At 41.7% G+C, this 13,000-nt stretch overlaps 1 protein-coding gene across 4 annotated transcripts in view; it reads left to right on the plus strand.

The window, feature by feature from the left end:
• The window catches only part of CACNA2D3 (calcium voltage-gated channel auxiliary subunit alpha2delta 3), a 482,706-nt gene that overhangs the window by 366,401 nt on the left and 103,305 nt on the right, over positions 1-13,000 (plus strand). For all 4 annotated transcript variants that reach the window (XR_014522462.1, XR_014522463.1, XR_014522464.1 and 1 more), the window contains 3 exons: positions 5,828-5,911; positions 12,529-12,600; positions 12,891-12,952. Coding sequence is in view for 1 of the 4 variants with exons in the window: in XM_083489214.1 (XP_083345340.1) it covers positions 5,828-5,911; positions 12,529-12,600; positions 12,891-12,952 (218 nt within the window). In the remaining 3 variants the exon portion in view is untranslated. The remainder of the gene's footprint in view (positions 1-5,827; positions 5,912-12,528; positions 12,601-12,890; positions 12,953-13,000) is intronic.

Genomic DNA, 13,000 nt, shown 5'->3' on the forward strand with positions numbered 1-13,000 from the left:
TGTTAGCCTTTCATAAGCAGCAAATCTCATTTCTCTCTGGGGAGTCCTGCCTGAAAACTAAGATAACCTACACTTACCCTTGCTTTTTCAGAGACTCCATAAAACTCTACAGCTGTAGCTGACAGTGGAATATTTAAATGATTTGAACAGTGTAAATGCCTTGTGTTCATTTAAATAACTGAAGAGTTCAATTACTTGAATGTCAACAATTATTCCTGTCGGAGTTTACATGTTAAAAAAGAAAGAGCATCTGAATCCCTGTGAGGGCATTAAATTGCTATCTAATTAGCAATCCTAAATTACATATATTAAAAAGATAATTAACAGTTTGAATGCCTTGCTGGAAAAACCAGTTGCACATACAAATGAAATGCAAGAAATTTGGTAGTAATATACTTGCAGTTTACTTTGCTTCTTTACTTTCAACTTTGACGTTAGGTAGAAACAAGCTCACCGAGTTTTAAGTCTGGTAATGTTGAAATGATGGCAGATGGTTTAAATTATTTCCACTCTAAGGAGATATAATTATAAGCAGCTGTCAGTTTTACATAATCCTGAATGATAAGGTCTTAAGAATGCAAATTAAATCCTAAATTAAGAGGGTTTGCCGTGGAAAGAATCAAGTACACGTCACACTACTAATCTGCTTGTATGTGGTTGATCTGATCTGAAGGTATTGTTTACCCAGTCTTTATAGGTACATAAAGATCTGTGCACTATTTTCTCTGTCATTAATTTAGACCAGGGGTAGCCAGTGTGGTACCCTCCAAATTTTATTTAGCTCCTATCATCCCTGGTTATGCTGGCTGAGGCTGATGGGCATTGGAGTCCAATGGTAGCTGGATGGCACCATGTTGTCTACCCCTTATTTTGAGCAATACAGTACTTCTTAAAGCCTTGTAGTAAGGAAGCCCCTTTTAGTCATGCTTGATCCATTTGGCTCTCCAGAAATACAAAACAGAGGGCAGATTCTCTATTTCATATGACAAAATTACCACAAGGCATTTTACCACAAGATCCAAGTGCTTCAGGCTATTCCATACAGCTGCCTTTTCACGTTGTGAAAGTAGTATTTACTACGTTGGGGGGGGGGGGCTTTTGAAAAGCAGCAAGTTGCAGCTGTGCTGAAGAGTGACTTTATCTCCTCAGAAGTAGCATGAGAGGACGGCCAATGTAAAAATACAGATACCTCAGCTGTATAATCTGTCTATAGCAAAGGTTCTCAGCTCAGAAAGAATGGGGCTTTGAGGGCCTTTAGAATCCAGGCTTGTGGGATCTGCTCAGCTTTTAGTTAGTTTTTTTACTAGAACCCTAGGATCCACCACCAAGAGTCAGAACAGTAATGGGGGTGTCAGCATATTCTTAGATTTAAGTAACAGAGTGCCTCTGAGCATATCCTCATAGTCCTGTCACACACAAAATCCTACCCCAACAAACTTCATCTCAGCAGCCTAATTTAGAAGGGTGTCGTTGTTGTTATTGTTATTATCAGTGTGTATTAGAATCACACATTATCAGTCAGAATCCTTGCTGATATGCTGTAAATCAGTCTGAGATCTAGTGGAAACTGATCTATCTTCTGTCTAGCCAGTGCATTCTGATCTACCTTCTGCTTCAGAGTTCTCCAAAGTTGAAAATATCTATGGGAGAGGTGGGTGAAGTTCCAATAGCTCCCATTATCAGTTGCATTGATGGATTCCTTGCAATAGCTTGCATTGTTATGATTAGGTAGGTTTGATGAATTAGGACAAAGACTTGCCTGAGGAGGGATTAGTCAGCTTCTTTTCATACATTCATATTTTCATGCACTCCTGCATTGCAGGTGGTTGGACTAGATTACTCTCGGGGTCCCTTCCAACTCTAGAATTCTATAATTCTGTGGTACCAACAGCTGTTTATATCTCTTTAGAAGACTTTTTCACTTTGAGAACCAGATGTTTAGATGTGTTCTGTGTTGTTTGTAACATAAGCGTGTACTGGGGGGGGGGCGTGGATGAGAAATCAAAATTTTCTCATACGTTACATTGCCAGGGGGTTCTTTCAGGGCTGTACATCTTTATTTGCTTCCCTTTTTCCCCCTGTGTGAAAGCTGAGGTTTATTCCCCCACCCACTGCCCCTCCTTTTATGTGACATAGTTAAGGGTTGGGTTTTTTTCATTGCATTATGGGTTGGAAATTTTACTGCATGGCAGATTGTTACTGCCAGCTGGCATGGACATCCAATCCAAAATAACTGGTCTTCATTGCCAACCATAATCTAAGAATTTCTGGATTAAAATCTTAAATTATAGCTTTGGTCTGCAGCTCTTTCTTTGGAAAGGGAGGGAAAAGGTTAGCTCTTATTCTCTTATAAGAAAGCAAAGAAAGTCACACTTTTGTTTAATCTTAATCTTGGGAGTTTGCTTTTACAAGGACCCTTTTATGAGTGAACACATTTCAAATGCTTTACAAATTCAGGGCCCAGCAGGGCTCAGTAAAGGATCATGCTCAGCTACAAAATAAATGCAGCTCACATGATACTAGGATTGCAGGAAACCAGGTTTTTTTTTAAAGCAAATTAAATAAAAAAAGCTTAAAAGCCTGCCAGTGGAGATTTAAACCGAGAGCCCATGCTGCTCCCAGACACATCCCCAGGGGGAGAGTTGTACGTATGCCAACTTAATTCTTCCTCTGGGAATTTAACTCCGATAAATGGAGCAGAGAGGTAGTTTTGCAACTCCAAAGGCTGAAGCCTAACTTCCATTCTAATAATGAAACCCAACACTGGGCGGGGTTCCCTAGGCTAGACTTGTCACGTGATATTTCTGCCTTACCTTGTTAAGTGCTCACTCGCTAAGAAGGTATGTTGTCTAGAGCCAAGGATATTAGCAAACTGGATTTGCATGTTGCTTTTAAGATGTTACTCTCCCCCTCCCCATCTCCCTATTACATGCTTGAGTCATTTGGATATTTGAACTCAACAAATTCCTTATCCCACCGGCAACACCTGGCAGTGTTGCGTGCCCTTTTTAACTTCTGCTTCTTCCATCGATGCAGGGGAACACGATCCAGCAGAGGTTCCTGCTGCAGGAAGATGGGGGGTACCTTCCCACTGTAGCCCGCTCTCTTCAGGAAGGGTTCCCAACTCTCTGGGGAAGCTTTCCAAAAAGAGGGGGGAAATGGTGAAAAACCCCTCTCCTTTCCCCGCAATGGGATTAGTCTGTGAGTGAAGTTTAAAGCAGAAGCAGAGCACTGCTGAAATCAAACCACAGGCCTATCACGTCCAACATCCTACGTCTCACACTGTGGCCAAGCAGATGACTTTGGGAAGTCAACGATCAGGACATGCAGGCAATAATAGCCCTCTCCCACGGTTGTTCCCCAGCGCCTGGACATCAACTATCTGGATTCACGCCAATCTGTTTTATTTATATTTTATTATATTTATATACTTGATTTACACCCTGCATTACTTATAACAACTTGAGTAAATCATCAGAGCAACAATGCAAGATAAAAGAAAGAGAAAAACTGAGATAGAAATAATTATAAAAGCATGTTAACAATAAGAAAAGCAATATTAACGTTTCGGCAGCGTGCCAGATTAAACCTGTAACAGTTACCCAAAAGCCTTCCAAAAACAAGGAGTTTCAGTGCTTTCCCATGTTTGTTATGGGTTTCATACATGTTCCATTAGGCTGGTACTGCTATAAGCATGCCAATGCTGTCAGCCTCCTCCCTTGGGCAGCTCACAGTGGCTGCTAGAAAGTGGGCAAGGAGGAGGGGAGGCTGCCACCACTGAAGCCCAGCCCCACCCACGTCCCATGCCAGCTCTGAGGGGCAGACAGAGGAAGAAAGGGGGAGCAGATCACAAGGAGTCTTGATTTTTTTATTTTAAAAAATGTTTTGTGTGTCTGCATTTAATCTTGCTCCTTTCTAAAATTTATTTATTTGTATGTGTTTTTCTTTTTGTAAATCTACCAAAGAATAAAACAAAATCTCAGGACAGTGGAGGGGGTGTAGTGGTGGAGGAAATGCTTTGGGGGGGGAGGTGACAAAAAATGGGGGGGGGGTCGAGGAGGGTCAGTTGTGGGAGGGAGGGAGAAATGTCCCTATTTTCATCTGAGTAATGTTGGAGGGTATGTAATACCTCAAGAGGATTAAAGTGAGATCGAGAGGACAATCCAAGTTTTCCTCATGCCAGGCTGTGGAAGAGGGTCGGATTGAGTGGAGGTCTCCCTCTGCTTAGCTCTGCTGTCTGAGCAGGCCTGCTGCCAAATATGAGGGTAGGCAAGAGTATTGGTTATACCAATGTCGGCAGAGCCCAGAGAAAAGACCCCCAAATGTGCTGTTCTGAGAGTGGAGGAGGTGGCAGTTTGCTGGCTCTTAAGCTAGTTTCACTGCTGTTGGGTGAAGGCCTCAAGCCTGATTCAAACCCAGTCACTATGCTAGCCTGGAGCTTGTGAAGGAGCAGGTCTGAATTGTTTTCCCCCTTCTTCCCTTGCAGCGGAGCTCTAGGTACAGTAAATAATTCTGCCACTCTGCAGAACCCTGCTGGTGTGGAGTGGGGAGGTTGTATTTTGCCCTAAATGTGGAAATGTTCTGAAACATGCTGGCCAAAATAAAAATGTTCAGAAGATGCTACAATCCTCAGAAATTTAGCCCCCTCTCACGTCTGTGTGAATAAAGGTAAAAATGTTTATAGATTGCCACACTGAGATTACAGAATCCATCGTGCAGTGCAGCTGTGAACAAAGCGTGTGTGCTTAAAAGAATTTAACACCTTTTCCTGAAGCAAACAATTCCTCAGAGTAGTGCTGGCAGAATTTGTATAGGCAGTTAGATTTTTGGCAGAATTCATAGCTTGGTGCCAGAAAAGAGTTTTTAGATGGATGTCTTTCTGTGGATTTTGTACAGCCTTAGTTTTAACACTGAGTAATACAGAATAACTAACTGTGTGCACTTGAGATGTACTCGTAACAGAATGCATTGATTTATTTTCTTGGGTGAGCTCACAACATTTCATTTTAGGTATTAGCTTTAACCCATAACAAGGTGTTTCTTCAGGGTCTCTCAGTTGTGATGTACAGCAGGGGGCAGGATTTTCCTACGTTACAGGAACGCCAGTGTCAAAGCCATTTGTCATCATGTGATGCTTATTTTAATATGTGAGATTTACAGTGTTACCATATTAGTGATAAAAACAAATAGCATGTCTCTATTAGCGTGCTTCTTGTGTTCTCCCACCCATCTGCCCCCATGAAAGGGCTGATAAACTACAGTATCAGCAGATATTAACACCAAACTTCCTAGGAATAGGGCCTTATCTTGTTTAAAGAGAAATATGTAAACGTTTTGTTGATAACACTTTAGGAAATATCACTTCCTGCATGGCTGCAAGAACTATTTCAGGATGTATTTTATAAACTTTGGGAGTACAACTTGCATACTTTCCATATGGTGTAGTAGCTGGTAGTCTAATGTATGTGTGGTGCTCATACAGAGCAATTTTCTTTTATTAGGTGTCCAAGTTTATTTGTCCCCAATTCCTTGGTGTCAAGGGTACACTGACAATTGCTGTGCTTATAGTCTGTGAAAAGGGCACGTTCTGATGAAAGGAAATCCATTCTGGAGCCCCCAAGAGTTGTGTTAAAACAAAACATTTGATTGTGTAAAGCTGTGTGTGCTTACCTCGGGGTTAACCAAAGACATTGCTGAAACCACCCATTGCATCTAAACACCTCTCTAGCATAAAAGCTGAACTTGAGGTTGTAAAGAAATGGCTCATCATTTTGTCCAATGTGTTTTTCTAAAAAAAACAAAACCACATTTTTTTTTTAAACTCTAGTATGAAGAAGTAAAAAAGCGAAGGAAGCCCAACTATAGCAGTGTCGACCTTTCCGAGGTGGAGTGGGAAGACAGGGATGATGTGGTGAGTGATTTGTTCTGTCAGAGCTTGTCAGAAAGGTCAGTGCATTCACTAATATACCACTTTCAAGTGTTAAGCAGCAAGAAGAAAAGAGAAGCCAAAGATAATGGTCCATGTTCTTCCCCTTCTCCATTCAAATTTTATATTTTTTCTTCTCGTTTTGACTTTCTCGCTCTCCTTCCGCTTCGTACATACGTATCCCCATGTATAGATGTACCAAGGATATATTGCCATTTGCCCTGGGCGACATCTTGCATTCCATTGGTTACCATGGAAGGTACCAAAGTCAGGCCATATTGGGTGGTGGTCCAGGGAAGCACTTAATAAGAGGCCATGTGTATAAATCCCTGTATTTCTTTGGTTCATTTGGTTCATTTAGTCTGCTGCTCAGTGATGGGGGGGGCAGAGAATAGAAGAGAGCCCAGTGTTATATGGAGCTTGGGTGGGATTCAACTATTGTGCCCCACTAGTGGAAACCCAGCTGATATACCAGCTGCAGTAGGAAGGGGCAGCAAGATTTCAGGAAGCCAGAATCTGTATGTCATGTGGAGAGGATTGGCATAATATATAATTCTAGGGAGACTCATATTCAAACCCATGCTCAGGCCTACTCTCTCAGCCTAATGCTTCTCATAGCTGTATAGGTCAAATGAAACAAACACACTTGGCCACCTTGCGAAGCCTGAAAGGTGAAAAACCAGGGTATAAATATTGCAATAAATAAATAAATAACCCGAATGTGCTTAGTGGAAAGATGGGAAATAAAGGTGATAAATAATCACAGGATGGATGATACATATAGCTATAAGGATTGGCAGAGGGAGACTAGTCCTGTTACAAGCTCCACCAGCCATAGAGCTTGGTAAGATGAATGAGGAGGAGGTGCCAAACCCCACCATCTCCATAGGGGCAGAATTTTAAACCTTTGAAAGCCAGGAGTCACCTCTGGATCCTGCCGAGTAAATAACATTTAGATGTTAGATTACACAACAAGAACAAATCCTGTGCCAAATTTTGCCAGGCTGCTCTATATCTCTGAAGAAGTTTCCCTGTTGCTTATGAAGCAATTTAAAATGCCAGAAACCAACCAATATTTTAAAAAGAACCACATTTTTGGTCTCTGTCCAAACCCCAGAATCCAGAACTGCAGGATCATGTTAGTGCTGTCCATCTAACACCTTCTTTTAGGTATGTGCTAATCTTTTCAGTTAAGTTCTTTCTGTTCCAAGATCATGCTCCTCCCTTGTCCGTATCTCTGTTGTCCAGTCAGTTTGCATCTCCCTTCTGTGTCATTCTTTATTTACATGTCAATTCCTTGAGCTGTACTGTATCAAAAGTTTTCCTTATGTCCATGGCTTAACCTTTGCCTGGTCTTTCTGTTACTTCCACCATAAATCTGATTTGTTAGGCATGATTCGTTTTGTGCAAATCCATGCTGACTGTCCTTAATTAAATCATAACTTTCCAGGTGTTCTCCTTTCGGTTCCTGTTATTGAGCTTTTCCCATAATGTCTGCGCCGACTAAAGTCATGCTTGCATGTCTGCATTTTCATAGATATTTCCTAGCACTCTTCTCAAATATCAGCAGTACATTAGCATCCCCTATATCCTTCCAAAACCCACTCATTTTGGAGAGGTTTTGAATATATCAACGGAAGGTTCCCATATTTACAGTGTCACGTCTTTCTGAAATCTGGGATTCATCACGTATGTCTGCCTCTGGAGCATTATCAGCATTCAGATGTAGGCATTTCTTATCCTTTTTCTCCAACTCAAGTTTATGTTTTCCTTCTCCCTTGCAAAATATATGTCTGATTCTGTCAGCCCACCCCTACTCAGTTTATAAATAATGAAATATTTCATGGGTTTAACAGTGCCAGTCTTCCTGTGTTTTGCTGATTAAATCAGCTCATCTTTTCTGAGACTTTTCCCCTCTTCCCTTCAGCTCTTGTGATTTCTGCTCCTAAACATTTCCACTAGATTTTGTGATGTTTCCTACATTCTTTTCTGCATTTTCAAGCTGAACTTGAGCTTAATTCATTTCAAAATGAGATTTGCAAGTGAAATTCCCTACTTGTGCAATTCAAATCAAAATACCCAGATTCTGCAATTGCTGAAGTCCATTGAACATCTTGCCAGAGACTCAGAGACTTCTGTTTAATCTGTTCATTAGCACTCACTGGAGAGCATATGCACTATCAAGCTTTCTAGAAGAAGGGAAAAGACTGACCGGCCTTCAAATTGAAACCGCGATATGCATGTTGTCCTTAGACTAGTTTGCAGAGGTCGAGGGAGGGGCCTGCTGTTATAATGCTGCTCTCATCAAGAAAGGGACCAAGGGTAGTAGGAAACAGTTAGTACACCTCATATCCTGTTGTCTCCGTGGTTGGAGCTGGAGCTGGGGTGGGGAGATTTATTTTTCTTATTCCCTGCCAGTCAATAGAATGTTTGAGAGTGTGATTGCTGACTCAGTACATCTCAGAGGCATAGGAGATATTTGGTTCAACTCTGGATGTTTCAATCCACTATCTTGATTCAAAATGGCATCCAACTGTTGCTGCTATATCAGTGGCAGCAAAACTGCACCAACGCAATATCTTGGGTTGACTCTGGACACTAACATGTGTTTTGTTTGGGACCACATCCTCATCTCAGCATTACTGTGACTTCAGCCACCACTCTGGTCCAGCAGTGCCAGGTATAGAGGGTGGAGGGGCTTCAGTTCCCCCAATATTTTTTGCCCCCCCCCAGTATCGAGGGAACTGCCACTGGGTGCCCCCCGTACGCCCCAGCCTCCATCCAGCAGCCCAGGAGCCTGGCTGCAGCTGGGATGAATGAAGCAAAGATCACCCATGTTCATCCCAAACTCCGCACGGCTGGGAGGAGCGTGGACAATCTTTGATTCACTCGTCCCAGCCTCTGCCTGGCTCCTGAGCTCCTGGACCATGGCTGGGATGAGCAAACAGATATCGCCCTCTGTGCAACCTGCCCCTGCATGGCACATTCCAGGTGGCATCACGTGACGCATCACGTCACATGACCGTGCACCCTCAATGTGGGGGGGGGGCAGGTCGTTGCTCCTGCTCTGGCCCTCTGTTGGTTCAAATGTGACTTCTGTCAACCATGGCAATACTGCAGACACCAAACAGTCCAACCCACAAAGGCTTCCTTAGTGTTGATAGAGATATGTAGAAGCTGCCAAGTACCCATCAGAGCTAAGCAGCTGTGTGGCTTCCAGCCTATTATGGTGCTACTGCCGCAAACGAAAAAGCCTATTTGGCTTCCACACTCATAGAACAGAGAGACTGCTGGTGGTTCCGGCATCAACATCACTGGGGTGGAGAGGAGTGGCGGTGAGTTCCGGAGGGACCTTTTTTTGCCTGGGGGTGGGGGGTGGGCATTAACAACACCTTGCTCAGGGCCACCCAAAACCTGAAGCTGCAATACCTGGTTGTGTACAAGTCAGGGAGTGCATTGCCAGTTGGCAGGCCTGGTGTAGAGGATGCAAGCTTATATTGTGATACATTTGTCAACATGTCTGCCTGCCTCTTTACCTGTTTTCTATAGATTGCTTTGTGGCATTGTGCCCATTAACAAGACTAGAAAACATGCAGTTTTAATTAGATTAAAGGAGATACAGTTTTATTTTGTGTTTAAAATGTCTTCCGTAGTGAAAACGAAGCTTTATATTTGGGAGTGCACATTGTGTTACATAGAAGTATCTGGCCTGCTTTTGGATGAAAGACCATCCATATCAATGGTCACCAGTTTCAACCCCAGAGAGGTAGCAGAACAAAAGTCTACAGAATAGATGAAAAACTGAGCTACAAAGCCAAGAACTCCATTCAGAGGGTAAAAAAATAAAAATAAAAAATCTAATTCCCACATGCATACTTGATCTTAAAAGCTACGAGGGTTTTGGGGGCCCTTTTTGTAAAGTCTGTGACTTGCCCGAGGGTTGTGTGGGGAGTGGGCGCTGGAAGACTACAGGCTCTGAAATGGAGAAAAATGAGAAACATGTTAAAGATAAATGGAACAGTTCTTTAAACGTTAGAAAGTAGATTGTTAATTAAGACCAGCTCTCCTAGTCCAAAACCACAAAAGTTAAAAAGGGAAAATATTTCCAGAATTGCCTATTACGCATTGTGTTTATATATATATATTATATATATATGTACAAAAAAACCTACAGTAAAATATATGTTTTATTTTATATATGCCTCCAGCGAAAAATTATTCTTTTACACTCGCTGACTGAAGAGTAAGATTGTTAGCTCCGATCTAGATGGCCCAGAATTAAATTTAAAGAGCTGCAAACATTGCAGTTTTCAGTTTGTCAGCCATGCTCAAATTCTTCACAAAAACAAAAACAGCTCTTTCCCTGACAAGCTTTGGCAACAATTCCACCCCCCCCCCCAACAGCACAGTCCTCCTTCAGGAGGACATTGATAGCAAATCGACAATGAAAATAGCCTGTCCCTATTGTCCAATCAATCATCCATGATGCATGCAAGTGGACTGGAGAAGAATAAATAGGTGCAGTCGTAGCAGAATAAGCTCACTAGTTTCAAATCCTGGAATGCAGCAGTGTCTTAAGGTATTCTGAAATGTTCTTTCTCCAGGGCTGTATGCATTATTTACACATTCAAATGCGATATTGTGTGTGCTCTGTTCGGCTAGTTCAAGGTAAAATGAAAAAAGAAAAGCAGAAATGATTTTTTTATTTATTGAAAATATTATTCAGGCTGCCATCCTGCATCCATTTTCTCAGGATTAAGCCCAACTGAACTTAGTGGAACTTCCTTCTGAGTCTGACATGCACTGAACACATTCTTCATCTATATAAATACCAGGGAGGTTGAAGCATGGGAAACAGAACATACCAAAATGACAATATACCAAAAACAAGAAAATGACATCATTTATAGCAATGTAAATATAGAAAGCTAGGGGGAGGAGGGAAGAAACACTGTATAAAACCAGTTTAAATTGACTATAAAGTAAAAACATTAAAATGCTTGGGCAAATAAATGTCCTGGCACTAAAATTGTGAGTTGAACTCCCAGTCCATAATTCAGATGCAAAACTCTGATGCTCACATGACCATCCCACAAATATTACTTCATTGTCAGGCACAGAACCACGCTTACAGGGAGCTTCCAACTTTGGACTACATCCTGTAATCTCTAGAAAGAAATTTAAATTAAGAATGTGCGGAACCCATTTAGAAGTCCCACCAGTTTTATATTAATTCCTTTACCTTTCTCTGAAACTCTTCAGATATTTCTCCTGTGCAGAAACCTTCACCTCAAATCTGCATATTGGTTAAAAATCTGAGGCAGTTCTGGTCTTATGACTCTTTCTCACTGTCTGGAGTGTTTCTTTGCAGACCTTGGTTCCGAAAGGTCATCTAGTCTGGTGAGAAACAAGTAATATCACTGTGTAGAAGGATCCCAGTTGGAGATATATAGGGTACCCATCACCACGTGCATATTTTTTTGCAAATTTGGATGGAACTCTTTTAGGGTTTCTCAGATTTTTTTGGATGTTCTATCTAACCCAGAAACCCCAACATTGAACATGCCCATGTAGTTTAGTAAGAAGGGAGGGAGAAGGTGGAACTGACTGGGAGGAGGACATGTCGGAAACTGAAGAGGTAACAAGATTTAGTGAGCAGGAAGGGGCTGTGGCAGAAAGCAGTCCAGAATCAGCGGCAAAAGCAGAGGGGGGTCAAGAGGTGAAGTGGAGGCAGGCTGCTGAAGAGGCCAGGGAGTCTCCCCCTCCTGCTGTGAGTAGCTCTGATCTCCCAGAGCATGCAGAGAAATGAAGAGGGTGGAACACTGAGAGAGCCTTAGGCTGCTGGGGAAGGAACTGGGGGAGGAGCCTTAGAGAGTAGTGGGAAGACGGGAACCTTCAGTCCTCACAACTGGCTCATTGGGGCAAGACCTACTGGGAAGAGTTGCTGTGATCACTAGGCCTGTGCTGTTTGGGTTCTTTTCAATAAAGAGTTAACTTCACTGACACTGGGTGTTTTATTGCTGACCTGCTCCTGACTCTGGCTCCTGGCAGCCATTATATTTAAAAATGTGTATTTATTTTTTTAAAAAAGTGGGTTGTGTCTTGTTTCCATACTAATCCTTCTCTCCTTGCAAGCAGAAGCTTCCATTAAAAGTAGCAGCTTCAGAAAAGTGGTTTTTTTGTCAGAACAATGGCAAGAAGAGAAAAAAATTAATTTTGATGATCACCACACAAGGCTGCTGCATGAAAAACAAACAAACCTCATATTAATTGTGTCCGCACACTTAACCCATGACCAAGAAGACTGCTGGAAAATGTTTTTGCTGAGAGGACTTTGCCTGAAGCTGTCTAAGCAGAACCCTGTGGATCCAAATATTCATTTTTATCTATCCTGTCAGGTTCTAATATATAATCCATTAACATGAGTTGAAAACCTCTCATCCTTGGTAGTTAAATTACATGAAAGTGGAAGGTTACTGTGTGCACACACCTTCTGCAGCTATGCGAAATATCTTCATTTTGCCCAAATATGCAAATATCTACAAAGAAGATAATTTTTTTCTCATTCCTTGTTTAACTATATGACTGTATTTTACATTCAGCTTCGAAATGCAATGGTGAATCAGAAAACAGGAAAATTCTCTATGGAAGTGAAGAAAACCGTGGACAAAGGGGTATCGTATAGAAAATACTTTTTCAGCTAGAAGTAAAACAAATAATTCCTTTTTTTAAAAAAACACCCACAAACCATTGGTTTAAAGTGTATGTTTGGAGTGGAAAACTTTCCCTGAGACATGATGTCCACAGTGTTTATTAATTGTGGGTCAGATATAAACATTTGCATGTATGTGTGCATATTGCTGTTATTAATCTTGTCACAGATTTTAAGTTTGCTTTTGCATTTAACCCTGCAAACCTTTCCTAACAGGCATGTTGTTGTTTCTCTTTCCTTTTCTAAATCTAGAAGCGGGTGTTGGTGATGACAAATGACTACTATTATACAGACATCAAGGGGACTCCTTTCAGGTAGGGCTGGCCATAATAAATGGAACATTTCATCAGGCTCATTGCAGT

This window comes from Podarcis liolepis (assembly GCF_965112155.1).
Source record: "Podarcis liolepis genome assembly, chromosome: 2".
NCBI lineage: Eukaryota > Metazoa > Chordata > Lepidosauria > Squamata > Lacertidae > Podarcis > Podarcis liolepis.